Raw genomic sequence first — 27,776 nt, 5'->3', positions numbered from 1 at the left:
ATTTTTACTAGAAGATACTGTTTTATTATTAATATTCAACTTAAATTTCCCTTGCTGCAATCTGCTCCTATCCCATGGCAACAGAGAGAGCAACTGCCCTCTTATTGCCTAGCATGGTGAGGGTTTTTCCACCAGTGGTACCTATTTAAAGCTCAGCATTAGGGTGGGCAAGGTTGTGCTGGCCAAGATCAAGCTGAGCTTTAGAGTTCCTGGGCTGTGCTGTCACTTTGGCTGTCTCTGTGGGTCGGGTGGTACAAGAGCTCACACCCACTGTGCCCTGTGCAGGCACCAAACCTCCTACCTAGCTGGAAACGGGAGGTCAGGGGCTTGCTGACCCATGAAGAGAGGCAATTACTCAGCTGGTGAGGCCATGCAAGTGTTAATTAAAAAGCATGGGAAGCAGAACAGGTCACTGTTTGGTGTCATCTGCTTGTGAAATTAGCCTCGTGGTGGTTCCCCCAGCCCTCTTCAGGAGTCAGGGCAGGGGAGTAGCTGCCCATAGTGCCTCTGCTCTTGCTCTCACCTCTTCCTGCTCAGCTGTTTCTGGGTGCCTCCTGTGTCCTGCATAATGTCATCTGCTGGATCCTTGGTAGGGAAAAAACTCCTACCTGTTCATTTCTGGACTGGCTTGGAGCATAGCTGTGCAGGAGTGAGAGGTAGAACCAAAATAATCAGCTCCTGGCAGTTCAAGTGGAGAAAGGCACATGCTGAGACATTGCAGGATGTGCTCATATGGAACCACTGATGGACACAACCCTCCTGGTTAGGCACCCCTGTGGGTAGGATTTTCCCAGCATCCAGATTTGGGCAGCAGCAGCAGCAGCAGCAGTTCTGGTCTGATCCCCTTTACTCTCCAGGTGAAGCCAGGGGAGAAAGCAGATCTTTCCTCTGGGAAGCACCAAGGACTGGTGCTCCCTGACCAGAGAGCAGCTCTGCAGAGCCTTTTGGCAGCAGTTCAGTGAGGCAAAGCCCTTCTGTTCTGCTGGAGAGCTCAGTGCTCAGCATGTGCTTCACAGCTCTGGGAGATGGGGCTTGGCATCTTCTCTATCAGCCCTGGGACATGCCCATGTTGGGAGGAAGGAGTCTCCTGTTTGTTCTCCACATATGACCTCTCCAGAGACAGGTTGCCATGCCAGCCTCCTCACGGGCACCCTCCTGTGCCTGGCCAGGGCTTGCAGTGGGGTGGGAACTTGCAGCAGCACAGCTGAGTACCAAAGAGTTCAACCTGAGCTGCTCCCCGATAAAAGCAACTTCACAAATCCCAGTTTCCTGCTGCTCTGTATCTCATGGCTGGATTAGCTCACAGCTAATAAAGCACATGAGAGTTTTCTCCACAGTTTGGGGCACCTATAATGGCTCTCTCCTGTATGGATTCCTTGGTGTCTTACAAAAGAGTTGACGATGAATCTATTTCCTCAGTTGGGACCTAAGTTTGGCATCCTCTTGTCTGCTCAGATGTCTTTTTTCATAAACAACCAGACAATAGAACAAGAAAATGGGATTCAGTCTCTCTGAGGATCCTGCCTCACTTTGAAATCTGGCAGAAAGGGATCTGGTGCTACGAAGAGTGACAGCAGTGACAGACAGACAGACAGACACATCCACCCAAGAGCAACGGCTCCCACCTCCCTCCCTTTCCCTGCCAAGCTGGTGAGAATGAACAAGCACTTTTAACTCAGTTGTACCCATTCAGCACAGCACAGGCTCAAAGCCCAGGGCCAGGGGCTCTTTCTGAAACTGTGCAACACCAGATGTTTTTTTCCGGAGGCCTCAGACACACACATGCAGCATGCTGTTATTAGAACTGGCTCACACTCCCTGTGCACAGGGAAAAAAAATTAAGGCTGTGCTCAAGCTTCATTCTCCACTTTGGCATCCAGCATTAAACCAGGCAGGCTCGGTCAGCTTTTGTTTGTTTTTATAGAATTGCTTATGGACCGTCCCTCCTGCAGCATCCCAGCAGAGCGGAACAATTCAATGCACCAGCTGGATGAGGATTGCTTCATGTGCTGCCAAATACACCACGTACAAACCATGCTGCAGCACCTCTGGGGTGCAGCCTGACAGGCACATGGTGGCTCAGCAACACCCAGCAGCAGCTTGAACCAAGAGGATGCACTGCTTCAGTGCTCAGGCTTCCTCCTCTTGGTTTTCTGCCTAGTTTGTCCAGCTTGCCTCTCCCAGCTCAGCCTTCTGATGGATTTTTCTTCTCCTGATAATGTTTCTGTACTCACCTCAGACCGAGCCAAAGACTCATTTTAACTGAAAAAGGCAGTTTGTCTCAGTATCTTATCATCTCTGTCTCAGCCCAAGCCTTGATGTGTCAGTGCCAGTGTCAGCCCAAGCCTTGATGCCTCCTTCCCCCAGCAGCAGGTTTCACTCTTTCATTTGGAATTTCACTCAGCCACCTTTTCTTAGCCACCTCTTGTTTTCCTCCAAGAGTTTGAGAGAAGCATGGTACACCTTGTGATGGTGCTTCCCTGACTTAAAGCAGGCTTCTGCCTGCCAAGACAGGAATCTCATCAAAAAACCTCTGGTCAGGTTTTGGTGGGATGCCCAAGGATGTAACTGTCTGCATATATCACAAAATTTCCTGCTCCCTGGCATGGCTTCACCTCTGCAGGGCTTCAGTATGATCTCCACTGGGTAGCACCACGGATGTTACCCTCTCGTCAAATGGCTAGTGCTCTAGCTGGGGGTCCTTTCTCCCTTACCTAACATCTGGCTCACACAAAGGATCTTGAACTGCTGCGATTAATGGTGTGGAGCCTGTGGAAGGCTGGCAGGGCAGGGCAGGGTGCTCAGGGTGCTGTAGTGGGTCAGCTGTGGGTGGGGGCATCGGGGTGTGGGTTAGCAGGGATCTCTGCAGGGCAGGATGGCAAGGAGAAACAAGCCTGCCTTTCCAGAGCCATGAAAGATGAAATATCTATGGGAGATCCAGGGGTCTGCAGGGAAAGGCAAGGGAGCTTGGATCCAAAGCCAAAATCTGGGAAGGGGCTCCAAAATAGCACCGCTTCCCTCTATCCCCTTCCTGCAGGTTCTGGGTTCGCTAGATACACCAGGCTGGTGCCAGCCATATGATTGACAGCTGCCGATCTCCGGCAGCACACATGTCCTCGGGGGCAGAGTTGGGGTCGCTTCAGCCTTTCTCTCGTTTGTGCTCCGGGATGAAGCAGGGCAGAGCTGGGACTGGGGGGAACCGGAAACCAGAGGGCTCCAGACCAAGCTGCACCTGCTACCCCGTGCGGGCAAAGCCCAGGGCGCAGGAAGGGGACATCGGGAGAAGGGGAGAAGAGGGGCCCGGGGCCGGGAGAGGGTGCGAGTCCCTTCCAGCCCCCTCCGGGGTCGGCAGCGCGCTCCGGCCGGGCCGCGCCGGGGGCTGCAGCAGCGCTGGCAGGGGCTGCACGGGCGGAGAACGAGGGTCGGGGGGCTTCGCTTTGTCTCCCCGCCCGCGGGGCCGGGGTCGGCGGCCGTGGGAGGGCGGGAGGAGGAGCGCGGCCCGCCCCCACCGCCGCCGTACAAAAGGGGCCGGGCGGGCAGCGGAGCGGCGTGTGCCGCCGGGCAGGGCCGGGCAGGGACAAGGACAAGGACAAGGAGCGGGACAGGCAGGGTGTAGCGGCTGGAGCTCCGGTCCCCTCCGCGGCGCCGTCCCGTCCCTTCCCGTTCCATCCCTACCCGTCCCTCTCCGCCGCCGGGCCGGGACCATGCGGCGGGCGCGGGCGCTGCGCCGCCGCGGAGCGCTGCTCGCCTGCCTCTCCTTGGGGACGCTGCTGGCCCTCGCCGACGCCAAGGGTGCCTTCTACCCCCCGGCCGCCCCCCTGCCCTACGGCGGCAGGTTCAGCCTCTACACGGCCGGCTCAAGCCCGCAGCTCGGTCCCGGCAAGCCCGTGGGCAAGCACAAGTAAGAGACCCGCGGCCGCGCAACCCATCCAGATGGCACCGGGAGCCGGGTCTCGGTCGGGCATCCCTTACCGGGAAGAGACCGGGCACCGGGCACGCGTCTGGGCTCCACAGGCAGCATCCCCGGGGGTCGGGCTGCCGCGGGTACCCAAACCCCGGTGCGGACCAGGGGTACCTTCCCCAAGGCTCGCCTGCGGGTTTCCCTGGCTGGGGAGCAGTCCCTGGGTACCGGCCGCGGGCATCCCTTGCTCCGTTTCATCTGCCAGGTACTGAGCGAGGGCTGGCGGCGGCGCTGCGGTGTTCGTATGTCTGTGCCCCCCTCCATCTAGAGGAGGGTCCGGGAGTTGTATTTCCAAGAGGGAACGGGCTGCGTGCGGTGCGGACACGTGCGCTACGGTCCGGTGCGGGAAAGGGCTGGAGGAGGCGGGGATGGAGGTGCCCGCGTGTGCTTTTGGGGTGGGTGCATGTACCTGCTCTGCGGGACACGGGTGCGGGGGGACAGGGGTGGTGATGTGCGGGAGGGGAGGGTGGCAGTGCACAAATCTGCATATGAAAACAGATTGGTTTGGGAGAGGATTCGCTTGTAAAGTACATACATACTGGAGTTTAAATACGTTTTCTAGAAATCTGGAAAGCTCAGGCAGTGAGGAATGTGGGTTTTACACATACTGTAGACTTTTTCTGTTCAGTTGCATAAGAGTTGTTACATTGGGGGCGAAGAGGGGGGATGTCTCTTCTCTCTCTGCTTGTTTGCTAGAGTAGTTTCTGCTGGGCTCCTTTGAAAGAGGGAGGATGTGGGGTTATGAACAAGCTGAAATGAATAAAGTAACATTCGGGACAAACAATATTGGCAGTGCCAATGAGAGCTTTCAAAAACACATAACATTTTCCAGCTGCTCACTCTAAAAACATGAGGCTGCAGCTATAAAACTGCTTGCCACAGGTGTGTGAGAAGGGAAGGGGTTTGGAGAGGGAGAGTGAGAGCGAGCCAGAGCCACAGTAACCACAGCAGTGACAGGTAAGCAGTGTTTTTTAGTACTGGCTAGTAGATCTGCCTGCATTGGCTATTAGCTAACTGAGAGGCAGTTGGTGTTTGTAAGCAGGTCCGGGATTTATGGATAGATGGTGATCCTAAGTTTCCACATACACACATGAACTCCCTTGCCTCCAGCTAAGAGAAGGGGCTGGCCTTCCTTCTGTGGTCCTGTGCACGGATGTATTACTCACTTGTGCAGGAGCAGGGAGCTGCAAAGGCCTCTGCTCATGCTCTGAACCTGGCAGCCCCTTGCCAGGGCAGAGCAGCTCGGGTCTGGGCAGGTTGGAAATGCCAGTCACAAATGGGTGTTGTGTGCCCATCCCAGGGGATCAGAGGGGGCTTCTGGTGAGGGGCTGGGGTGGATGCACTGGTGCAGCTCCTGCGGGGAGCAAGTGGGATGTGCTGAGGGTGGGGATTCCTGCTGGAAGGGAGCAGAGAGAGGCTTGGGGGGGAGGACAACCCTGCTCACATTTTGCTGCTTCACGGAGAGAGCTCCTTCCCCAGGCAGGCTGTTGGAGATCGTGTAGCCTGCTCAGGGTGTTTGAATGGGGGCACTGGGAGGCAGCTGGGGTTGCTGCAGCATAGCTGCCTAGTCACAGCCTGGGATGCAGTCAGAGTTCCCTGGCATGGCCATCACATGGCCTGTGGAGAGCAGCCTCGGGGCTGAGCACAGCAACGAGCTGCAGGGCCCCAGCCCAGCTCTCATGGGCTTGCCATGATGCTCTGGGTGGTACTGAGACACTGCTGGCAGGTGGAGGCAGAGGAAAGGGACTGTGACTGTCAGGATGGAGCAGAAGGATTTGACAAGAAGGGCTGTGGTGTCTCCTGTTTGTGTGTGTGTGTGCATGCACAGGGTGGGTGTACACAGCCATCCCCCAGCCCCCACCATGTCACGCTCAGAGCAGCAGGACTTTGGCTCACCCTGCGTGGGGAAAGATTGATGAAGGAGGGACAAGCACTGATGGCAAACAGGTGAAGACAAAGTACATTCCCTACCCATCTATACCAAGCCCCCAGCTGGCACAGGGGAAGCCACATCCTCCCGCCTCACTGAACACCTCTCTGCATCTGCAGCTTGTGCTGGCCCATCTGCTCCGTCCCGCTGACCTCCTGCCTCAGCTCTGCTCTGCACTGTGGGCCTGTGCCCTCCTCTCCTCCCGCTCTGCCGTCTGCCACATCTCCCTGTCCTTAATCCCTGCTCGCCACACATCCCTGCTGTCTCTGCCCCTGTGGACCAAGTCCATCTGCTCCTGCTGGCAGCCCTGCCTTCAGCTGGAACAGCCTTGGCCTCCATCTGTTTTACCAGCAGTTCTACATCCTTCCCACACACTGCCTTCCTCCCAGCCAACTTATCCTCAGTACCTGGCTTTGCTGCTTGGCCCAGGAAAGCTGGCTGGTACCTGTGGCAGCCAGCTGCAGGCGGATGGCAGGAGGGAAGATGCTCTTGTACTAACTGTCCTAGAGATCTGATGGGGTTTCCAACCTCCATCACAGATCTACTCCATGTTCCTGCCTCCATTATGGAGAGACCTACAATACTGCAGCCCTCCAGGGCAGCGTCTCCTCTCTGTGCCTTGTCGGTGGCAGCACCCACAGCAAGGACTGAAGGCTTTTGGGTTGGGCCCTGCACTGGCAGCACTCCAGGAGCTGCAGCAGGACACCCTGCAGGACACTGCCCCTGCCAGGCACTGCTGGAGCTTTTTCTGGGATGCTATTCCTCCAACTGCTGCTGCTGGGATTCCAATTGTTCTCACAGCCTGTCTCACTGCACAGTCCATGCTGTGCCAAGCACAGCCAGCTCTGGGGACACCACTAGCACAGGTGACAACACAGCTGTGACAGGAACCACCCTCCTGCAGCTTGGTTGTGATGTCCCTCCCCAGCAGCTGCCCAAGCTGGGGCGCTCCTTCCAGCTCCTGCCCCCCAGACCTTGCTGGCAGTGCAGGCACTGCTGTCTGCTGGGCAGGGGCTGACAGTGTCTCACTGTGTTTCCCTCCAGGAGCTACTGTGCCTACGTGGTGCAGCGCAATGTGACGTGCACGCTGCAGGACGGGGCTGAGAGCTACGTCAAGGCTGAGTACCACAAGTGCAGCTGGGGACCCAAGTGCCCAGGGAAAGTGCTGTGAGTATGGGGGACCCTGGGGCATGGCTGGCTCCCTTCCCCTCCCAAAGACCTCTCTCTCTCCTGAGACTGTGTGCCACTTTTCTGGCCATGAGCACCCACTTTCCAGAGGTCAGTGAAGGACTTTTCCTGAACATAGCAGTCACTGTCAGGGCAGTAGTGTTGGAAGGAGGTAAGGTGGAATCTGTCAGGAGGGAGAGGGAGCTCTATGCCTCCTCAGAAACTGTCAAGGGAGGCTTAGATTGGATATCAGGAAAAGGTTTTCACCCAGATGGTGGCTGAGCCCTGAAAAAGGCTCCCCAGGGAAGTTCATCATGGCACCTAACCTGACAGAGTTGAAGAAGCATTTGGACAATGCTCTCAGGCACATGATGTGATTTTTTTTTTTTTTTTTTGAGGCTGTTCTGTGCACTTTCTGGGCACAATGATCCTTATGGGTCCCTTCTAACTTAGGATATTCTATGATTTAGAAATAAATCTGGAAATCATGGGAACTGGGGAGGTGCCTGTGCATGTGTGTAGGAAAGCAGTTTGTCACAGACCTGCAATGTGGCAGAATGATGGCAGCTCAATGAGAACCTGACTGAGAGGACAAGGAAGTGGAGCCTGTGGCTGGGGATGGCTCAGTGCTTCCTGCTCCAGGAAAATATTTGCAAAACTCTTTGCCACCTTGTCAGTGCTGGAGGGAAACACTTTACTGTGCCACAGCTGGAGCTGCAGAGCAGATGCTGGGGCTTTGTGCTTCACCACCCTCTGGGGATGCTGCTCCATGTGGAAAAGCTGTTCTCCTGCATCCTCCTCAGGCTTGAGGAGTGGAGCTGAGCTGAGCACAGAGAAAACTGGGATAAGAGAAGTTCTTGTCAGAGCCTAGTACCCATCCTGGGGCAGCTGGCTCAGACTCTTCATGTCCTGGTGGTGCCACAGGCTCTGCTTGTATCCTCTGCTGGCAGAGATGGGCAGCCAGACCCATTTGCTCACTTGTTCTTTCCATCACAAGTGTTTTAGCAGCATTCAGTGACTTCAGGACATCCTGCAGCTGCTGGTGCCCATGGAGGAGATCTTCAAAGCCTCTCTCATCTCCACAATGCCCTCTGTTTGTCTCCTTCAAACAAAACCAGCGTATATTCTGAGGGCAGATGGACACAGAGCCGAATTTTCTGCAGAGTCTCAGATGCTGCATCCATGGACAAAAGGGAAACATGGGTTTTCCATGTGCTGGGGCTTTCAGCTAATCTTTGTGCAGCTGGCTGCAAATATTTCCCCTTTCTGCTGTTTGGAGCAGGAGTGGGAAGACTGGGAGGTGCCCAAGGCTTTGAGCTCCTCTGCAGAGGCTGGGATGACACAGAGAAGGTGTTCTGCCTTTTGGATGCCATCCTCCTCCTTTCTTCACCCCCTGACAGTGGCTGGAGCAGCAAACTCCTGTGGTACATCCAGGCAGGTTTCTACACACTACAAGAGAAGGAAAGATCATCAAAACTGAGCAGCATCTGTGAAGAGGAGTAACAAGAAGAGCTTGTTTTGAAACTGTCCCTTTGGGAAATTGATGTTGAGAAATTTTGAAGAGATTCAAAGAGCAGAGGATTTGGGTTTGGTTTATCCCCCTGCCCTGTGGTGTGTCTAGAGGTGGCTGTATCTGCTGGGAATGGTGTGGAAGCAACACTGCCAGGGCTGGAGACACTGTGGATTTGGACAAGAACGTGGATGGCAGGGAATCAGCCCCGTGTGCTGCCCTGACTGATGGATAAGTACCTTCTGCAATCCCTCTGCAGCATAGATGGCTGTGCTGCTCCTCCAAGACCTTCTGCTGAGCATGCTGGAGAAGAACAAGAAGCTGATCATGTGTGTTGTTGCAGAACAGCGAACTTCAGGATTTTCAGGCCCTGGTAAACTCAGACTGGAAATTTCCAAAAGGCAGGCTTAAAGCTTTGGTATTTAGAAGAGGTGAGAAAAGTGTTGTGGTCAGGCCTGTATGGCTGAGCTCAGCTGGTGGGAGAGCCCAGGTGCCAGCAGGGTCCTGTCCCATCGCTGCTGCCTCACAGGGAAGTGCCATGGAGAAGCAGGGAGCAGCTGAATCCTCCCCCATGGCTGCTGGGACCCCATCAGAGCAAGAGCAGAGGGAGAAGGTGTGAGGTGGGCTTGCACCTTGTGTGCAGGGTGTGGAAGGATCAATGCTGTAGTACCCAAATTCATGATAGAGTCACTTCCCAGGGCATCCCAGCTGGGGCAGGAGGCAGTGTAAGGAGCCATCCCTCTGTGCACATCACAGCATCACGCTGGAGACCCTCACCAGGCCAGCCCAAGCCCCTTTAGGCTTCCCAAGAAACTGATTCCCTCCACACAGAGAGAAAACACCTTTCCAAAGGTATTTCAACCCTCATGGGGCCTTTCAAGCGGTATTACAGTTGAGAATAGGATTTTTTTGATCCCACTAGGAAATTCTGTAGGTCAATTCAAAGTGCAAACCACTTTTACAAGCAGTCTGCTTCCCTTTTGGAAGTGATGTGAGCTTGCAGGGCTTTTGAAATCAGTTTCATCATTTCATCTTGTGCTCTGCTGGCCAGAAGTTGCCAAGCAGTGTGGCATCTGTCACAGTGGTCACCTATCAGTTCAGGGACTGCAGCAACACACTTAGAGCTGTAGTTCTAAATCAACACAGTTTTCCAGGTTAAAAAACACTTGACCAAAACCCCCACCATAATGCTACACTGAGCTATGGTGCAGCAAGAGCTCTTTGAGAAGATGGGCCACAGTCTGCAGGTGCAGCACAAAGGTTTTAGCCAAGCTTTCCATGTGCCCAGGTCTCCCAATCCAACAGGACCCTGCTCTATTGCTTGATGTTGAGGTTGCTTCTCTAAACTGTCTTCTCTCTCCTGGAAAGGTACCGCACCTTCTTCAGGCCCAAATACAAGATTGGATACAAGACAGTGACCGAGCTGTCCTGGAGGTGCTGCCCAGGCTTCATGGGAGAAGGGTGCCATGACAGCCCAACAGACCAGCCTGGCCTGCTGCCCCAGCATCCTAGCCCAAAAATGCCTCCCGGGCAAAAGATGTTTCCAATGCCCAGACTTCCACCCTATCCCAAAAGCCACCCTGACCTGTTTCCAGGACCAAAGAAGAATCAGTATGGTGAGATTTTGCTCCTGCTTCATGTCCCCAGGTCACCACACCATTGTCATAGACTCGAACTTCCAGGTTCTCTCTGTTCCAGCACCGAACATGAATCTGGCAAAAATTCAGTGGGCAACATGCTTTCTATCAAAGACCTGACATTTGATTGCTTTGAGGACCACTTGCTTTTAAAATTTTCTTTCAAAACAGGCAGCTTTAAAATTGCCTTTTTGTCATTGATTTAGAAATTTTTCCATTAATTATGGGGTTGATAGGGTGTATCTCAAGATGAAGCTCTTCTGGGCTGTTATCACCTGCTGTTGACCTTGGGAACAGAAGGCTGGATCCCAAGAGGAAAGACGGTTTCCTGATAGCTTGAGGAGAGATGTGGGCTAAGATTTTGCTGAAATGACAATAACCGGGGGGCAGGACACAAGGTTATTCTGGGAAAGAACTTGAAGGAGGGAAGTTAAAGGAGCACCACCCCTCACTGTCCCCTCTCTGTTTCTTTCCCTCTGCAGGCAGGAAGCTGCCCGGCCTCTTTGGGGACCGCCTGGATCGGCTGGAGGAGGAGGTGAGGCGCCTGTCGCAGTCCTACGACAGCTTGCACACCATGGTGAGTGGGCTGGGGGACCGCCTGCGGCTGGCCATCCAGGAGGACACCACCAAGATGATCGGCTCCCTGATGAACAGCCCGGGCACGCCGGATTCATCCGTGGGCTTCGGCATCATTCCCGACGGCTTGGTGGATGTGGCAGACAAAGCGGACATGGCTACGTACCCTCCTGTGGGGGAGATCCTGACCAAAGTGACAGAGGTGAGCGACGTGCTGAAAACCAAGGCAGATCTGCTGCACGAGGTACGGGGCATGGTCCTGGACCACGACGGGCAGATCAAGCACCTGCTGGAATCCGCCCGGCCCTCGCCCCTCACCTCCATCGACCTGCTGGAGGAGTACGTGGACACAAGGCTGAGCAACCTGCGTGGAGAGCTGCTCGACGGCTTCGAGAAGAAGCTGGGCAAGATCCAGACCACGTGTGATTTCCGCATCCAAGAGGTGCGGCAGCAGTGCGAGGAGGAGAAAGCTGCCAACCTGCGGCTGCAGCAGACGCTGGATGGGAAGGAGCTAGAGATCAAGAAAGAGATTTCTCAGCTGGAGACCCAGATCCAAGGGCTGACGGTGGTGGAAAGCTGCTGCAGCAACCTGGACTACCTCACTGATCGCATGAACATCCTTGAGAAAGGCCTTCACAGCATCTCTGAGTCCCAGAAGAACTTGCACTCACGCCTGGATGGAGAAATCTCCACTGTCACCCTAGGGAACCTCTTTGAAGGGCGCTTTGAGGACCTGGAAGCCAGGCTGAATGCTACAGAGAGGGAAACGGGGAGCTGCTGCTCTGGTATAGAGGACAGCATGAAAGGCACGGTGGTGGCAGAGGTGGATGGCATGAGGACTGCCTTTGAAGACAAAATGCAGACCCTGGAGGACAGGTTCATGACCATCGTGGGAGAGCTGAACAATGTCAGTTCTCCCATGGGCATGGACGGAGCAGTGGTGCCTGTGCTAGAAGGGGAGCTTGCCAGCATGAGGAAACGGACGGATGAGACACTGGAGGTGTTGCAGAATCGCCTCGTCACGCTGGAGAGCACCTGCTCCCTGGGCTGCACCTCTGCCTCCAAAGATGTGGAGACCTTCCGGACGGAGATCGAGGATTGCCAGAACAAGAACCAGGACCTTCTCCTCCGCATGGACAGCAATTACGACCTCCTGCGCAAGCTGAACGCCACCATCCTGGAGATCCAGCGGCGAATCGAGGAGGAAGCATCAGGGGCTTTGCAAGGGGAGATCACCTTGCTGAAGATCAACCTGAACACTGTGAGCAAGTCTCTGACAGGGCTCAAAGACTCAGTCTCGCAGTACTCAGACACCGTGATGCATGTCAACTCCTCACTAGATGAGCACGAGCGGAAGATTGAGGATGAGGTCCACTCCATCCAGGAGAAAGTCAACGACCAAGGCACCCAGCTTTTCTTCAGCAATCGCCGTGTCCTGAACCTCAAGGGAGACCTGGAGCGACTCAAAGCCAGGATTGTCAGCGACCTGAGCTCCTGCAAGAGCGTGGCCCACGGCCTGCAGCAGGAGGTCTCTCACTTTGACAAGCGGGTGGCGCGGGTGGAGAGCGCCTGTGGTAGGCTGGGGGCCATCACTGGCAGCCTGGACAACATCAGGGAGGAACTGGAGAAACACACGGGCAGTCTGTGGGACTACATGGACCGCGTGAACGGGACACTGGCTGCCCACTCTCAGGAAATAACAGGACTGAAGGACAACTTGCTTGACTGCCAAGCCAAGGTCTCTGAGCTGGCAGAACAGGTCGGGCACTTGGAAGAGAAGGCAGAGAGGGGGCAGCATTAGCCACACTGCTGTGCCATGTGTCTTCCCTCTCCCGCTGTGAAGGACAGGATTAAATTATATCACACAGACTCACTCCAATGTGACAACAGTTCTTGGGATAATTTTTTAATGAAAAGCTGCTATTTTTTTTTTCTTTTTTTTTTTTTTTTCCCCCCCTGATGTTTTTGGTCCCACTTCTCTTTAACTCCACCATGCTGGTACTCCCCTCCTGATGTTCAGCAACTGTCCTGACCCTGGTGCAGCAGTGTCACTCCCTCCTGGCTGGGGACGTTGCTTTGGGTCCTGGGCTGATGACCCCAGAAGGACAATTCAAGAGTAGAATTCTGGAGGCAGAATTTTTTTTTAATTTTGTTTTTATGGATTTATCATTTCTTGAAGAATAAAACCCTGTAGTTATCAGCTGAGGAGTAGTTTCTCTGGCCTAAAGACCACCTGCATCTTAATCCAGAGACTCAAGCAGAGCCAGGGCTCCTTGCAGGGAACAAAACTCACCACAGGAATTGTGGATTTCAAAGAACACACGTATTCACACGTCCCTCTGAGAACTGGCTTCCCTTCTCAGAGATGGCAGCCCTCCTTGTGTGTGGTAAATCCATTTATAATGCTCCCTCCTCCATGCAGATGCACATGCCTTATGGAGCATATGAGGGTGTGCATTAGGAAAACACATATGCATATGTGTATATATATGGTATGTGTATATATATTTTTGAACAATTGTGTCATGGTGCTCATCTGATTCCAGTTTCCTAATGCTGCCCCCATGTCCTTTGCCATATTCCAAAGACCCACACTGAGTAGCAAAATGCTGTGGCAGCAGTGTTTGGAGAGAGCCCCACAGTCCCTGGGGCTGCTATGCTTTGCAATCCCACTTTGCTGGACTCTCTGGTTACACCTGGGATTGATATGATGGGTTATGGAAAACATGTCTTCCCTGAGGAGAGATGTATCTGTAGGTCTTTGCAGAGATCTTGGCATGGAGCAGTCCTGTCCTCCAGCTCTGGCTCTCTCTGGTTTTATTGCTTAAACTTTGAACTCCATCATCTCATCCCAGGCAGGACAGTTCCAGCTGCTCTGGAGTGTGAGTGCAGCAGTGGAGGAGCAGGAGCCTGCATCCTTCTCATGCTGTTCTGATCCCTCTGGGGTGCCAGTAGCCCTAGGACCAACACTGATGTGGAAAAAGGCAGGGCATGTGTGAGCTTACCTCAGCTCACAGTAAACAACTCACATCATTTACCCAGCTTGACTCTGGTTTCCCATGAATAGGCAGGCTGGAAAATGTTGTCCACATTCCTGAGCAGCTCCAGCCTTGCCCTACAGAGCTGTTGCACACAGAATCACCTCTCCCTAGGAGCCCACCATGGGCACCCCGTGCTGATCAGCTAATGTGGACTTCATTTCTAGGATGAGGAGGAAATTAAAGAGCCTCTATCCAGCAGCTCTGGCACTTTATAGCATAGGAACATATTTGTCTGAGCATTGTACCTCATGAACCCTTCCACACCAGCCAGCTTTTGGCTCTCATGCAATGCCTGTCACCCTTACCAGGCTCTCTCTGTTCTGCATCATGATTCCCTCCCTGATCCCCCCTGACTGCATGAAGGAGCAGCTCTCTGCCCTGACTAGCACAAACCAGCAGCAACTCCCAGCACAGATGCATCTGGGCACCTTTTCTCCCACACAGAATCTGGGTGAGCTCTCTTAAACATGCTTCCAGGCTAGGGAGGACCACAGGGATCACTGAGTCCAGCAACCACACCATGTTCCCCTGAGGCAGCAAAAGCTCGTTCCTCTACCAGAGGAGGACAAGCCACCAGTTGTGGGAGCACAGAGAGGACAGGTGCCCCTCCCCACCACTTGCCTAGCCCTGCCAGGTGCTCACAGCATCAGAATCCACTCTCACTGCTCTGGGCTTTGCTGATTTGGAGCTACCCTCCAGCTGCTGAGATACTTCTCCAGCTGAGGAATGACTGCTGCTGCCATTGGGCATCCTACATAAACCTGTCCCTAGACAACAAAACCCATTTTTTTCTCCAGCCTAAGGAAGGAGTCTCAAGCCAATGCTTAGTACTTTGTGATGGGCCAGGGGAGCCCTCACCCTGCAGGGGGAGATTCCTGCCTAAGCCCCTTTTCCATCCCCTCACACCAGGGAGAAAACCAAAGAGAAAACCAAGCCAAGGGCCAGGCTCCCTGTTCTCCAGCCAGGGCTGGGTTAGAGTAGCTGAACAGGAACAGCTTCCCCAGAAAAGAGGGAGCTAGGACTGACCATAACAAAACTAGGACAAGGAAGAAGTCTGACCTTCTGGAAAATGGTGCTATGTTTGGACTATTCCTGACTAGTCACTTGAAGCTATGGGCAGTTTGTTATTTCAGTTCTCAGCTATTAATGTTTAAAAAGTGAAAGGAACTTTGTAGAAAACTGGGAATTTAAAAAAAATTGTTTGCAGAATAAGAAAATGGTGCCCATGGGGTTGTCCTTGCGTGGACAGCTTTCTGAGGCAGTTGATAACTGATCCTATTAAAAGATTGTGTTCTGTTGTTTTTAAAACCATGTCTATTTGTTCAGATTTTAAAAGCTGAAAAAGTGTTTGTACTGGAAACGAAAAGAATAAAGTACTTCTTGCTGAGGTTTCCAGGATCAAAATGACTTGTGTGGCTTCCAGAAATGGCAGACAAAGAGATGACTTAGACTCAGTCACAGGGGTCAGGGAAGGAGAAGGTGGATGGCAGACTGAGCAGATTGCCAGAGCAAAATGGAGGAAGGAGCCCAGCAGTGCTTCTGCCTTTGTTTTACTTTATAATCTCCCATGAAGAGAGAGTTGGGGATGCTCAGCCTGGAGAAGAGAGAGCCATGGGGAGGCCTCACTGCAACTTTGCAGGACTTGAAGGGTCCCAGAGGAAAGATGGGGACAGAGTATTCAACAAGGTCTGTGGTGGGAGAAGGGGGAGATGGATTTCAACTGCAGGAGGTTGATTTGGGTTGTATCTAAGGAAACTGCTATTTTGCACTGAGGGTGGTGAGGCACAGGCCCAGGCTGGGCACAGAGGCTGTGGATGCCCCATCCCTGGGAACATCCAAGGGCAGGCTGGATGAGGCTGTGAGCAACCTGGACTTGGGGGAGTTTGCTCAAGTTGGAGCAAGATGAACTTCAGGGTCCTTTCCAAGCAAATTCATGAAAGGGTTCCCTCATTCAACAGTCCCCATTGGGCAAAGCAGAGTGAACCTGGTGAGTAATGTGTACATGGTGAGTGCTCCCACTGAAACTTGCCTGTCGATAATTGTCTCTGGGTCACACTTTGGTCAAAGGTGCACTAGTTAAATAGCAGGGTGTCACTGAGCCTCACACAGCTCAGTCCAGGTATTCCCCTGCTGCCTGGATCTTGCCATCCATCCCTGCAGGATGCTCACTTTTGTCCCAATGAAGGTACAGTGGCATTCCATGGAGGAGGGCTGGAGCTCTGTGGGGGATGCTGTGGGACAGGGACCCCACTGAGGTTTTGCTCCCTATGCAGGCTGTCACAGACACTGAGGAGAAGATGGAGGTGGACATTAAGATTGATATGGATGAAAACATTGAAGCAGGTGTAGAAGACTATGGAGAAGAAGAGATGCAGGTGGAGGTGGATGTGCAGGTGGATGTGGATGTGGGGGAGGAGATGGAAGTGGATGTGAAAGAGATAGAGGTGGAAATGGAGGATTGTGTTGAAGACATGGAAGTGGATGAGAAAGGTGAGTGGGAGGACATTGTCCCGGGATGGACACCAGCCCCAGGCAGGCGCTGGCCATGCCCTGCCCACAGGCAGAGCGGGTCCCCTGCTGCCAGGCTGGGGCTGGGCTGGGTGACCCCGCTCAGGGACAGGGTGCCCAGGGGAACCCCTGGGTTCTGGTGGCACAAGCACCACCCTCAGCCTGCCCTGTGCTTGCTTTGGGCCATGCTTTGGGTCCCAATGCCTGGGGGCAGCCCCCAGCCCCAGCCAGGCTCAGTGCTGGCAGCAGAAGTGCCAGCCTGGGGGCACAGGGAACAGCCCTCTGTGCCTGACCCCACTGACCGTGTCACTTGCTTTTCTTCCAGGATTGATGGAGATGCCAGGCAGGGATGCCACACTTCTGGATATATGTTTTAGAGTTTGTTGTTACGTTTTCATCTGGAAATATGTTTTGGAGTTTGTAATTCTCTTTTGTACATATGTTTCATACATTGTTACATAGGTTTTTGTAATGTAAATACATTTTATAGATTGTTGTTGTTGTTGTAAAGATTCTTACATTGAAAATGCATTAGGCAGTTTTTGTTGCTGCTCTTCTATAAATAAACAAACTTTATTTTACACACCCCAGCTCTTATTTGCATTTGCTTTGGGCACAGGGAGCATTTGCAGGGTCGTGGGTTCCAACTAGTTAGGGTGTCTGGGGCTGGAGGTCCCTGGTGCTGTTGGCAGGGCCACTCTGGGGCTGCTAGTGCACAGAGGGGTCCCTGTGCAAAGGTCACACCCTCCTTGCAGATGCTTTGGATACACGTGGTAAACATAGAGGCAAATCCCTGCAGGCCCATGATATCCCATGAGAGAGCAGGGCTGAGCCTGCATGGTCCTGCAGAGCCTCATCCAGGGCTCTTCCCTGGGTGTCCCTGGTGCTACCGAGGCTGTGCTGGGCTGTGTGCATCCCCTGCTCCCATCCACCCCAAGGGGCTGGAGCCAGCCCTGAGTGAGCCTCAGAACAGGGGCCTCTGGGTTTTGCAAGGTCTCCTGTCTGTTCAGCCCCATGTAGATAGAGAATAAGCCTGGATTTGTTTTCTGTTTTTAATTAATTTTGACACCTTAGCTAAATGTAGTAATAATAAAAAAATAGGAAAATAGCCATTTTGTAGAAGCTGGTCCCATCACCCCCAGGACCCATTTGGTAGGATGCTTAAGCAGAATAAGCTAAATCACATTTTATAAAGAACTTGGAGCCTGGCTCCCACTTCTAATGCACAGGGTTAAAGCAAACAAGAGGCAGCCTGGATTAAGGCACTATTTATTATTGCTTTTAGTTCAGAACACTCAAAACCCCAGCATCCTCCCTTAACAAGTTGGTGGGCAGTTTCAGTTACCAAACTGCCTGTAGCTGGACTGTCTGGAACACTGGTCATACCAGAGGTAGTAACAGCTATGTCAGAGGCTCATCAATAAATACAACAGTGAACAAGCACCACCTTTAAAAAAGAGCCAGGCTTTAGAGGAGCTACAAACACTAGAAGAGACCCAGCTTTCAGGAATTTCAGGAATACACAAACTCCAGTTGTGTTTAGCAACTGGAGTTTTTGTAGAGTCAGAGTTTTCTCTTACCCCCTTTGACTTCCTGCTAAGGGGTGTCATGACCTCTATTACAAGTGCAAAATGCCCAAAGAGCAAACAGGGAGGACAAGGGGCACCTGGAGCATTTAGTCCTGGCAAAGAACATGCAGGAGAGCTCTGGGTCAGGTCTCCATAGGGATGGGGTTAGGGAAGCCATCCAAGTCCACATCAGGCAGTGGAGGTCTCCAGTAGGCAGAGTGGCTATACCAGACCAGTGCTCCCTCTCTGTCCCACAGGAGGGAAGAAGACCTCCACCAGCTCCGACAGCCGCTCGTATCTGTGGGGGTAAGAAAGAAGTTACACTGGGGTCATTGGGTGTTAGTTTGATGCTTTTCTGCTTCAAAGCCAGGTCATCCCAAAGACCCTGAGGAATAAACACTTTGCTTACGTTGACTTTTGGTTCTTTGTGAGCTCCTGGATCAGCTCTCCCTTAGGGTTTACTGTGAATATGTGGCTCTCTGGCAGCCCCACTTGCTTGTAAGCATAGACATCCTGCCGAAGGAAGGCCAGCACAGCATGGGAGCTGCAGGAAGGCACTGTTACCCAGCCTGAGCCCTCCCTGCACACCTGGAGACCCACTCACATTGGGCCTGTTCCCAAAGCCCGCGTAGAAGGGACACTTGGTAGCAAACAGTTTTTGGATGTCTGTCAAGCAGGTGACCTTGAATACCTCTGGCTTCTTCTCAATCACCTCCCTGCAGCACAAGAGACACAGTGGCATCAGTTGGCCAGGACTATAGGCACCAAACCTGTCTGGAGCTCAGGGAAGTGACTTGAAGGGTAAGAGGTTTCGTGCATCAGAAGCTTCACTGTGAAACTCCAGCAGGTCAGGCAGCTCCCCTGCTGCCTCCCACGAAAGGCACTGTGCACCAAGGAGGGCAGAGCAGTGCCAGACTGGGACATCCCTTAGGGTCAAGCTGGGGAAGGGGGTGCTGAACCCAGGGATACGGGAAGCGCAGGGAAAGACAGTACCTGTGGAAGGCAGACATGAGACTACTGGGGGAAAGCAGCATGGGGCCCATGGGGAGGCCATAGCCTTGTTCATTGACCCATTTGAGGTAGCCTTTGGTGATGTGGGCCATGCCAATAGCCCTGGCCGAGCAGTAGAGGAACTTGTAGCCATTCCTAGAGAGAACACAGGGAGGCCTTCTGAGCTGTGGCCTGGGCAAGGCATTTTCCTGCTCCAAGGAGGAAGAGGTACCCAAGTACCTGCTCTAAGACTAAATCTTATTCCAGTAAGCAAAATGGTTCCACAGAGAACAAGAATCCCTTATCTGGAAACCCAGACTAATCCCAATCCACACATTGGGAGTCCTTGCACCACCCTCCCTGCAGCCACACACCGACCCACCCAGCTGCACAGCACCCATTGCTGCTCAGCACCCTCACACAGCACTTTCATCCCACAGCACTGCCTGTCAGTTGTGGAGGGCTGTACCCAGCCCTTGCAGACGCCCGGGCAGGGGACAGCTCGGCAGAGGTGGTAGCGGGTGGCCAGAGGCAGCCGAGGTGCCGGTCAGTCCCTGCACTGCCCGGGAGTGCATCACTTCCACGTCCCTCCCCGGGACAGAACGAGCCATCCACGGGCCCACAGTGCCTCTTAGTGGCCACAGGGGCAAGGGACCGAGTAGAGGCTCTGCAGGGACTCACTGCTGGGGTCGCTCGCAGGTGAGTCCCGTGGGCTGTGGGAAGCGATCGCTGGGTGCCCAGAAAAATACCAGCACCGCAGTGCTGGGGACCCCCGTGCCACCTCTCTCAGGTGTGACCTTAGGTGGTCTTGTCTCCTCCACTGCTCAGCTGTATCTGCCAAGCAAAGCCTCCACTGACACACACTCCTTCCAGGGAAGGTAATGCCAGCATCTGCTCCCAGAGGACCCTCTGCTTTCACCCGTCAGCATCATGCAGGCAGCACAACCAGCGTCAGCCACCACTGACAGCAGATAGTGCAGCTGTGAGGGCCTCCATCAGCGAGTAAGAAGCCCTGACTGACTCCATCATCTCCCCACTTTCCCTTGGCCTCAGCTGATCCTATACCTACAGGTGGATTTTGTGGAAAAGTTTAACAATCCCACGGTGAGTCCAATCTTTACCCAGCTGCGGCAAGATGTGTCCAAGAGCATCTGATCTAAAAGGAAATGAGGGTGGGTTAGTGCCATCCAACGTGGTGAGTATCCACCCCCACCCCAATGGGCTTTGTGCTCCCTCCTGCCTGCTTATGCAAGCCTAAAGGCTTTCCTCCAACAGGGGAAAACAAGGATTTTGGTGTGGGAGAAAGGCCTTTTACTTGGTGATGGTGCCATCGATGTCTGAGATCACCACTTTTTCGTTCCAGTTCCACAGGTAGATAGTGGCCTCACAGCGGCATGTGCCCTGGTACTGAGTTGTCACACTGAATGCCACCTCGTTGGGGCCATCCTGCAGATTCAACCTTCCCTGGGGCAGAGGGGCAGCAAAAGTGTTACACCAGCACCAACTCACACCACTCCAAGAGTTGCCAGAGGCAAGGTCTGGCCACCCAGCCAGACCTGAGATCCCATGACTCTACAGGGTGGCCAACAGGGCAAAATATTTGGATGTCCTATGAAAACATGAGGTCAAGAGTAGACAAATCCCTGTTTAAGGGTTGTCTCACCCCTACACACGTAGACACTGAAGATGGAGAAATAAATACATACAATTTGTTCAGAGGAGAGACGCAGGGATTTCTTGTAGGCTGGCAGAAGTTTCTGAGCAGGGGCTTTCACTGTCAACATGTTCCCAGGATGAAAGAGCTGACTGTCACTGGATGAATCCTCTTCCTCCTGCCTACACAAAGAAGGAAAGGGGTCAGCCAGAGTCTTAACAAAGCTTTTTACCCTCTTTTGTTGGGCAAACTTGGGAATAACTCATGATGCAGGAGAAAAGACCAGAAGCATCCAGACTCCTGAAGGTGACCTGGGAGGGAGACACTCACCTCTGTTGAGCAGGATCAGGCTGCAGCATTCCCACACTGGCTTACCCTATCTTGCAGGTTGGTAGATGTTTCTGAGCAGGACCCTCCATTGCCAACATGTCCCCAGGTTGCTGGGGCTCATTGTCACTGGAAGACTCCTTTTCCTCCTGCCTACATGAAAAAGGGAAGGGGTCAGCCAGAGTCTTGAAAAAGCTTTCTTCCCTCTTATTAGGCAAACTTAGGAATAATTAGTCACATAGGAGAAGAGAACAGGAGTATCCAGACTCCTGAAGATGACCTGGTAGGGAGGCACTCACCTCTGCCGAGCTCCTCTATGCCACAATTCTCCCATGCTGGCTCTCCCTGGCCTCGGCTGCTGCTGCAGGCAGAGAGGGGTATGATGGTTTTGGTTAATTTTCTTCACAGTGACTGGTATGGGGCTGTGTTCTGGATGTGGACTCAACACAGTGCTAATAACTGAGATGTTTCTGTTATTGCTGATCAGTACTTGCACAGAGCTAAGAGGAAGAGTGAGGGATGCTTTGTTTTTCTTCCAATTGGAACAGCAGTGCCAAAAGAGGTATCACTCAGGTCCCTGCCTTCACAGGGACACTGCTGCTGGAAGAGGAAGCACAGCCTGGTGCTGTGGCAGGGAGATCAGCCAGCCCATGTGGTGCTCAGGGACCTGGCATGATGGGCACATAGCAGGAGGTCTCACCACTACAAGGCCCACATTACTGCATTACCAGGTGCTGCTCTGCTGCTCAGGCACTGACAGACCAAAGGGGACAGGTAGCAACCTTAAGAAGTCACCTCGTAAGCTCCTGGATGTCCTCATAGTCAACCTCATGCCATCCTCAGGAACCTGCTCCCACCCCTGCCAGTCAGCAGAATGACGCCTGTCCCCTGGGAGCATGGTAATCATATCCACCGGTGCAAACATACCCCCTCTTTTGGGAATCCTCTCCTCCTCCAGGAGAACCAACACTTCCTATCTTTCTTGGGCATCTTCTCCTTCACCAATTCATTGATGATGCTCTGTGAACATGGCAGAACATGGGATGAGGTCAGTCCTCAACCCAGGCCCTGCTGAGAATCATAGACAGTAAATGTACTGTAGCACTGACCTCAGGAATGTTCCTCTGGAAAGCCTGCAGGGCCAGGACTATGGGGCCAGCCACAGCCCAGTTGTAATACCTGGAGGAAGAGGTATGGGGACATCACCACCATGCAGCATGGCCAGGTCTCACAACTACTTAGATACAATCATGTTCTGGGATGGAGTCATATTCCTGCAGGAGGGTTTCCACAGGGATAAAAGGGCCATTCTGTCTGCTGTGGGATGAAACAGCAGGAAAAGCAGGCTACTCACTTCTGGTTGATCATTATCACCAGGTTTGGGTCACTGATGAGCTTCGGATTCTCAGCAAACTGCTTGTAGGAAACCATGTGTTCCACGAACTTCTCTGGTGGAACAGAGGCTGTGTCATGCCATTGGAGGATAGAAAGGATTTCAGGGCTGCAGATTCCCCCTCCCCTCCTACCTACCATGAGAGATCTGCCTGTTGCCTCTGAGGCCCCCACACAGTGACAGGGCAACTGTGGGCATTGAGTCAGAGTCCATGGAGCTGTTGGCAGGCAAGGTGGATGGCAGCTGGATACACAGAGGGTTGCTGGGGTCTGTCACAGGCCTCAAACTCTGCTCTGTGTCACTGCCAGCAAGGGAAGAAATGGTGGTGACATCAGAGAATAGCTTGAAACATACCTCCATACCTTTGTGCAAGGGGAATTGCTCAAAAATGTCTGAGTTTCATCAGCTGGGGCAACTCATACCTCTCAGGGAAATAGAGAGCCACCGGCTTCTTGTCCAGCTTGGAGAAGTCTTCCAGGTAAATGGCACTGGGACCCAAGTGAAGACTTCTTTTGATGGATCCTCAATTCATAGACAGAAGAGAGAGAACTTAGCTGAATCACCATTCCAATCACCCTAGCATCTATTGAGAAAGCTAACAGCATTTGCCTCAATCATATCCATGTATCATACAAATTCCTAAAAACTGCTGTAAGTCAACAGCAACAGAAGTGCCTCAAGACACATGCACTAGCATGATCCTTAAATACACTGTGAAGGGGGCACATAAATGTTTCTTTGTGATTTTCCCTGACTTGGCAAGCTCAGGATGAAGACACAAGTCAGGCCAGGTGCTATCAGACACTTGAAATTAATGTACTTACTACTGCTGAGAAATCTTCTAAGTATGCAAAAGCAGAGACATCAAAGGATGGACTTCAGGGAACATAAGGCAAGAAAGCCTTTCTGGGAGCTGAAAGGTGGACACCTAAGGGATGTCTCTTCAAAGCAAAGGAGCTGGTAGCACACAGAGAAGGCAAAGCAAACACACCACACCTGGAAGTCATGGAGTTACACTGAAGGGACAACCCAGGTGCTCATCTGAGTCAGACACATCTGCAGGCTCAAACACCACTTCAGTCACCCTCTCACCTTGCCTCCTCTGCCTCTCCTGCTGGGACGTGGGGCCTTCAGAGCCTCCCTGTCTTGGAGCAGTGGCTCCCTCAAAGGGCTCCACATCTGGCTGAACCTCTGGCACAACATTCACATCTCCTTTCTGTTTCTCTTGTGGGACTGAGTAGGCCCCTGAAAATCTCTTCACCCTGACAGCGCGGAGGATGTCCTTCAGCCTGGAGATGCTGTTCCCAGCCTGGGGTGCAAGTGTTGTCTCAGTTGAAGACACAGGCAAAGAAGGAGGAATGCCCTGAGGTCCTGCTGGGCTTGAATCCCCTCCTGGATGTTCAGAGGTGGCAACAAGAGGGGTTGCCTCATCCACTGGGACCAGTGTTGCAGAGTTGGTGGTTGCTGCAGCAGCAATGCTCTTTGTGGACTTGGCTGGTTTATCTGGCACCAATTTATTCACCTCAAAGAAACCAGAATAACAGGTTTGAGGATGGGAACTTGCCCAAAGCACCACACAGAGGAGAACAACTTCCCTAAGGCTTCCTGGCCACAGCCTCCTCTGCTTTCTGCAGGTCTTTTGGACACCCATTCCCAGCAAAAGAGCAAGAGCAGGGACTCACCTGAGGGAGCATTCCCCAGGTCCACTTCATGTGGGATTCAGCCCCTAGAGAAAAACTTTGCTGTCGTCTGATCTCCAGTTCAGAATCACTTTTTGGAGAAGATTGGTGGCTCAGCATGAAGCTGCAGGAAGAGAAGGTGATGTGGGGCCTCACCTACACTACAGCCCCAAGCTCTCCTATCAGTGCAAGAACATTTAGGGCCAAGAGCCCTGTAACACTGGTTTCTCATAAAGTCACTTCTAACCTAAAAGACTGTCACTCCCAAAGGACCACGATCTATGGAAACTTAGGCCCAAGGAAGCAAAGTGCTATGCCAGCAGTTGCCCAGAGCAGCTCAACAGCAGACAGGCCTGTGTACACAGGCTTCTCACACCTGTCACCATGGCCACATGTGTCCCTTGTGGTCTCTGAGCTTTCCTCCAGCCACACCATATGAGGGTAGGAAAACTCTCCTGTCCTGATACCTTCCAAGTCACTTTTCTATACTTCCTTCCCTGCCATGGGACATGTGCCCTGCTCTCACCAGAGCTGAGCAGGACACCTTGGTTCTGCCCATTACCTGTCCCCTTCGAGCAGCTCCCCATCAGAGTACGGGCGTATCTCTTGGGGCTGCAATGACCCAGTTTCTTCAAGGAGATCAGCAAAGGATGAACATGCTGCATCACTGCAAAGGAGGGAAGAGAGGGAACTGGTGCTACTCTCAAGCAGCAGTCTCCTCTCTGGTAGTACCCAGCTTCACCATTCCCCTGGCTTTCTACTCCAGAGGAGACTGGGCTCCAACCTGCAAACACTTTCCTACTGTTTCAGTACCGCTGGGCATCACCAAATAAATCCACAGGCTTGACCTACTGCATCACCCTGCCAGAACCAAGCAGCTCACCTTGGGCCTGGCAGCTTGCATGGCTCCTTTATGGTCACCTCGCTTTTGGTCTCATCACAGCTGTCAGAATCTGAGTCCAACACCTCATTCTTGGGCCTTCTCTTGTGTTGCCTTCTCTTGTGTTGCCTCCTCTTGTGCAGGATCACTTCAGCACTGGTGGCCTCCAGCCCATAGGAGGGCTGAACAGCATCCTTTGGGCTCTGCTCCATGCAGATGGGGGATGTGTGGAGGAAGAAGGGGATGCTGTCCTGGAACAGGGATGGGGAAGAGCCCATCAGCTCCCTCCAGCACACTCCTTTTCAGCCTAGCAGCTCCTTGCTCTCTATGGAGCATACTATGGAACAGCACAACCACCACTACTGAGTCCTCAGCTAAGGGGTGGTGGTTTTGTGGCCTGGTCTAAAAGGAAAGTATTTGTACCTACAATATGTGAATAAAAGAACATTAGGGCAATCCAGCCACAAGCTAAAGACATCTTTAACACAGGCTAGGAGAGACAGGCAGGAGATGGCACCACAAGACCAGAATTACCAAGACTGTAAATGGGATTTGACTCCAGAACCCTTTCTTATTTCCAAACCCAGCCCAAGCCAGCAGTGACCACAAGTATGCCTGAGACAAGAGCTGCCAGTATTTCTGGAAGCCACAACTAGTCTCATCCCACTTCCCACTGGAGCAGGGAGCCTGCTACAGCATCTGTCTCATTCTCATCCCTGCCACAAGATCCCCCGAGAGGCCAAACTCCAAGATATCCACCTGTCTGGCCAGCAGCCATGCCCATTGATGGACACCAGTCTGGGATGAGATATTTGGTCTCATACTCCCTCAGGGTGCTCCACCACATGGGTTGTAAGGACCTTTGAGCAAGAACCTTTCCAGACACAGAAAACATGAGATGGGACAATGGAGTCACTCTGGGGAAGAGCAGCACTCCAAACCTGGTCATTCCACCTCAACCTTGCACTTCCAGGTAGTCACACTGAGACACATACATGCAGCACCTCCTTGTAACCAACCTCATGTTCCTCCAACTCCTCAACAAAGAAGGCCTCTCCATTGTCTCCCAGCTTCATGTGCAGATCCACAGGTTCTCCATTGATTTCAATGTCAACCTAGCAAGGGGCAGAAGCAGCCTTTCCATCTGAACCCCCTCATCCACTGGAGGACAGAGGCACTTCCAGATGGAGGGGATGGGTTGATGGGCTAACAGCCACACAACCTTTGAGCCAAGGGACCTCTCCCAGTTTTCCTGGAGAGCACATTTCTTCATGAAAATGGATGGGCTCCATTTGGGGGCATCCCCTCCAAAATTTGGCAAGCACCCCTTTCTCACTCCCCTCAAAATAAGTCTTTCCATAACCTGTGGTTTATAGAGGATCCTGGGTCTGGAGACACTGGAAAGGAAGCATAGCCCCAGGACAGGCACGACTTACCACCTTCTCCTTGGAGTGCAGCACTCCCAGCTTCCCAAAGCGCACATGAAATGGGGAGCACTTGAAGGAGTTGTCAGGCTGCCTCACCACGACCACATCGATAGAACCTGACAGGGTGGCAGGGTTCAGATCCTGGTACAGCCCCTTTGCCATGACGAAGATGCTCTCAGCCAGCTGCCCCACATAGTTCATGATTTGAGACTGCAAGTGAGAGACAGGCAGGGGAAGAGAACTCCAGCAACTAAAGGAAATGCGAATTTATTTTAGGAGAGTCATATCATGGCTGCAACACAGCCCCTTCAGGGGACAGGTAAGCCTCTAGAGAAACTGAGGCAAACACCTGATGGCCTTGATCGAGATCAGCCTTGGCCTCAGAAAACAGGACAGAAGCCAGAGCATGAGTTACTGCATCCAGCTTGGAGGAAAGACGCCCTTGCCACTGGGATACACCATCACATTTGCTCCTTGAGAAAGCAAACACAACCTCACACAACAGTGCACAGACAAGCTGTCAACATCCCATTCAAACATGAATCGGGCTGGCAGGACACCTCCTGTCCTGCAGTGTCCTTAGAAATTCCCAAACAGATCACGGCAGAGAGGTGGGAAGTCTGAGCTGCTCCATACACCAACTTTGAATAAAGTCCAAACCTAACATTTCCCACTTAGAGGGAAAGGCATCCCACTTAGGCATTGAAGAATTGGCCAGCCATGGGTCCTGTACAAGCCAGAACTCTTGTGCTGGGCAGCACAGCCAGATGATGGCATGGTGTCCCCAGGGACTCTCAGCACAGCCTCCAGTGCACACTCAACCCAAAGGGCGGCTCGGGGGAGTTGGTTCCTTACCCAAAGGGAAGATAACAAGCATGTGCCATGTGACAAGCCCTCTGCCCCAGCAGGTACCCCACCTCTCCGATCCATTTTGCATGAGCTCAGCCCTGTCCCATTCTCAGACACCCCTCCTGGAAGGCAGTCTGAGCGAGCAGACGTGGTTCCCACTCCATGCCCCGTCCCCCACCTCTCTCTGGCAGCCAGCAGTAAGCCCAAATCCCAGATCCTCTCTGGAGGATGACAGCAGGGAAGTGCTAGCCAGCTCCGGAAGCTTCTGTGGCTCCATCAGCTTTGCTGTGAGCGGGGCCTGGATCATGGGGCCTCTCACCAACCTGCTGAGCCCAGCTTTCCCAGGCATTGCTGCTGGGGTGGGCAGCTCTCCAGCTGCCTTCCCTGCTGAGCCACGGGGCCTGGCAGCAAATGGGAGACAGCTCCTCTCTGCACATGGGGGCACTTTTGGAGAGGAGGAATGATCAGACTGACCCTGATGCTCCCCGGGCAACACTGATGGGCTTCCTGTTGAGACATACACTGATACAGAAAAGTGCATAGGGAAAGTCCTGGGAAGAGAAATCTCACAGGATTTGGGGTGGGGGCTTGGAAATTATCCCCAGATATGATGTTGCACTGAGTGTTACCTTCATGGTGAATGCAGGGTGCAAGAGCTCAACACAACACTGCAGCCACA

The 27,776-nt window shown here is 53.0% G+C and overlaps 2 protein-coding genes across 2 annotated transcripts; one reads left to right on the top strand and one right to left on the bottom strand.

Moving 5' to 3' along the window:
• Nucleotides 1-3,704: 3,704 nt before the first annotated feature.
• Nucleotides 3,705-13,366, top strand: EMILIN3 (elastin microfibril interfacer 3). The gene is made up of 4 exons (XM_062505147.1): nt 3,705-3,901; nt 6,936-7,058; nt 9,937-10,184; nt 10,688-13,366. The coding sequence occupies exons 1-4, from the start codon at nt 3,705-3,707 to the stop codon at nt 12,580-12,582; spliced, it is 2,463 nt and encodes an 820-aa protein (XP_062361131.1). The 3' UTR covers nt 12,583-13,366.
• A 4,754-nt stretch (nt 13,367-18,120) lies between these two features.
• On the bottom strand, nt 18,121-27,208 carry LOC134051217 (phosphatidate phosphatase LPIN3-like). The gene is made up of 21 exons (XM_062504836.1): nt 27,104-27,208; nt 26,258-26,458; nt 25,841-25,936; nt 24,849-25,072; nt 24,504-24,608; nt 23,945-24,065; nt 23,355-23,784; nt 22,685-22,784; nt 22,400-22,563; nt 22,224-22,317; nt 21,979-22,048; nt 21,797-21,889; nt 21,169-21,230; nt 20,955-21,022; nt 20,595-20,656; nt 20,204-20,352; nt 19,958-20,044; nt 18,892-19,044; nt 18,503-18,614; nt 18,308-18,411; nt 18,121-18,196 (listed from the first exon to the last, which is right to left on the bottom strand). The coding sequence occupies exons 1-21, from the start codon at nt 27,176-27,178 to the stop codon at nt 18,121-18,123; spliced, it is 2,646 nt and encodes an 881-aa protein (XP_062360820.1). The 5' UTR covers nt 27,179-27,208.
• Between the last annotated feature and the right edge of the window lie 568 nt (nt 27,209-27,776).

Source organism: Cinclus cinclus, chromosome 18, assembly GCF_963662255.1.
Source record: "Cinclus cinclus chromosome 18, bCinCin1.1, whole genome shotgun sequence".
NCBI lineage: Eukaryota > Metazoa > Chordata > Aves > Passeriformes > Cinclidae > Cinclus > Cinclus cinclus.
The sequence above is the reverse complement of the archived record's forward strand: the minus strand, read 5'-3'. Positions and strand labels throughout refer to the sequence as shown.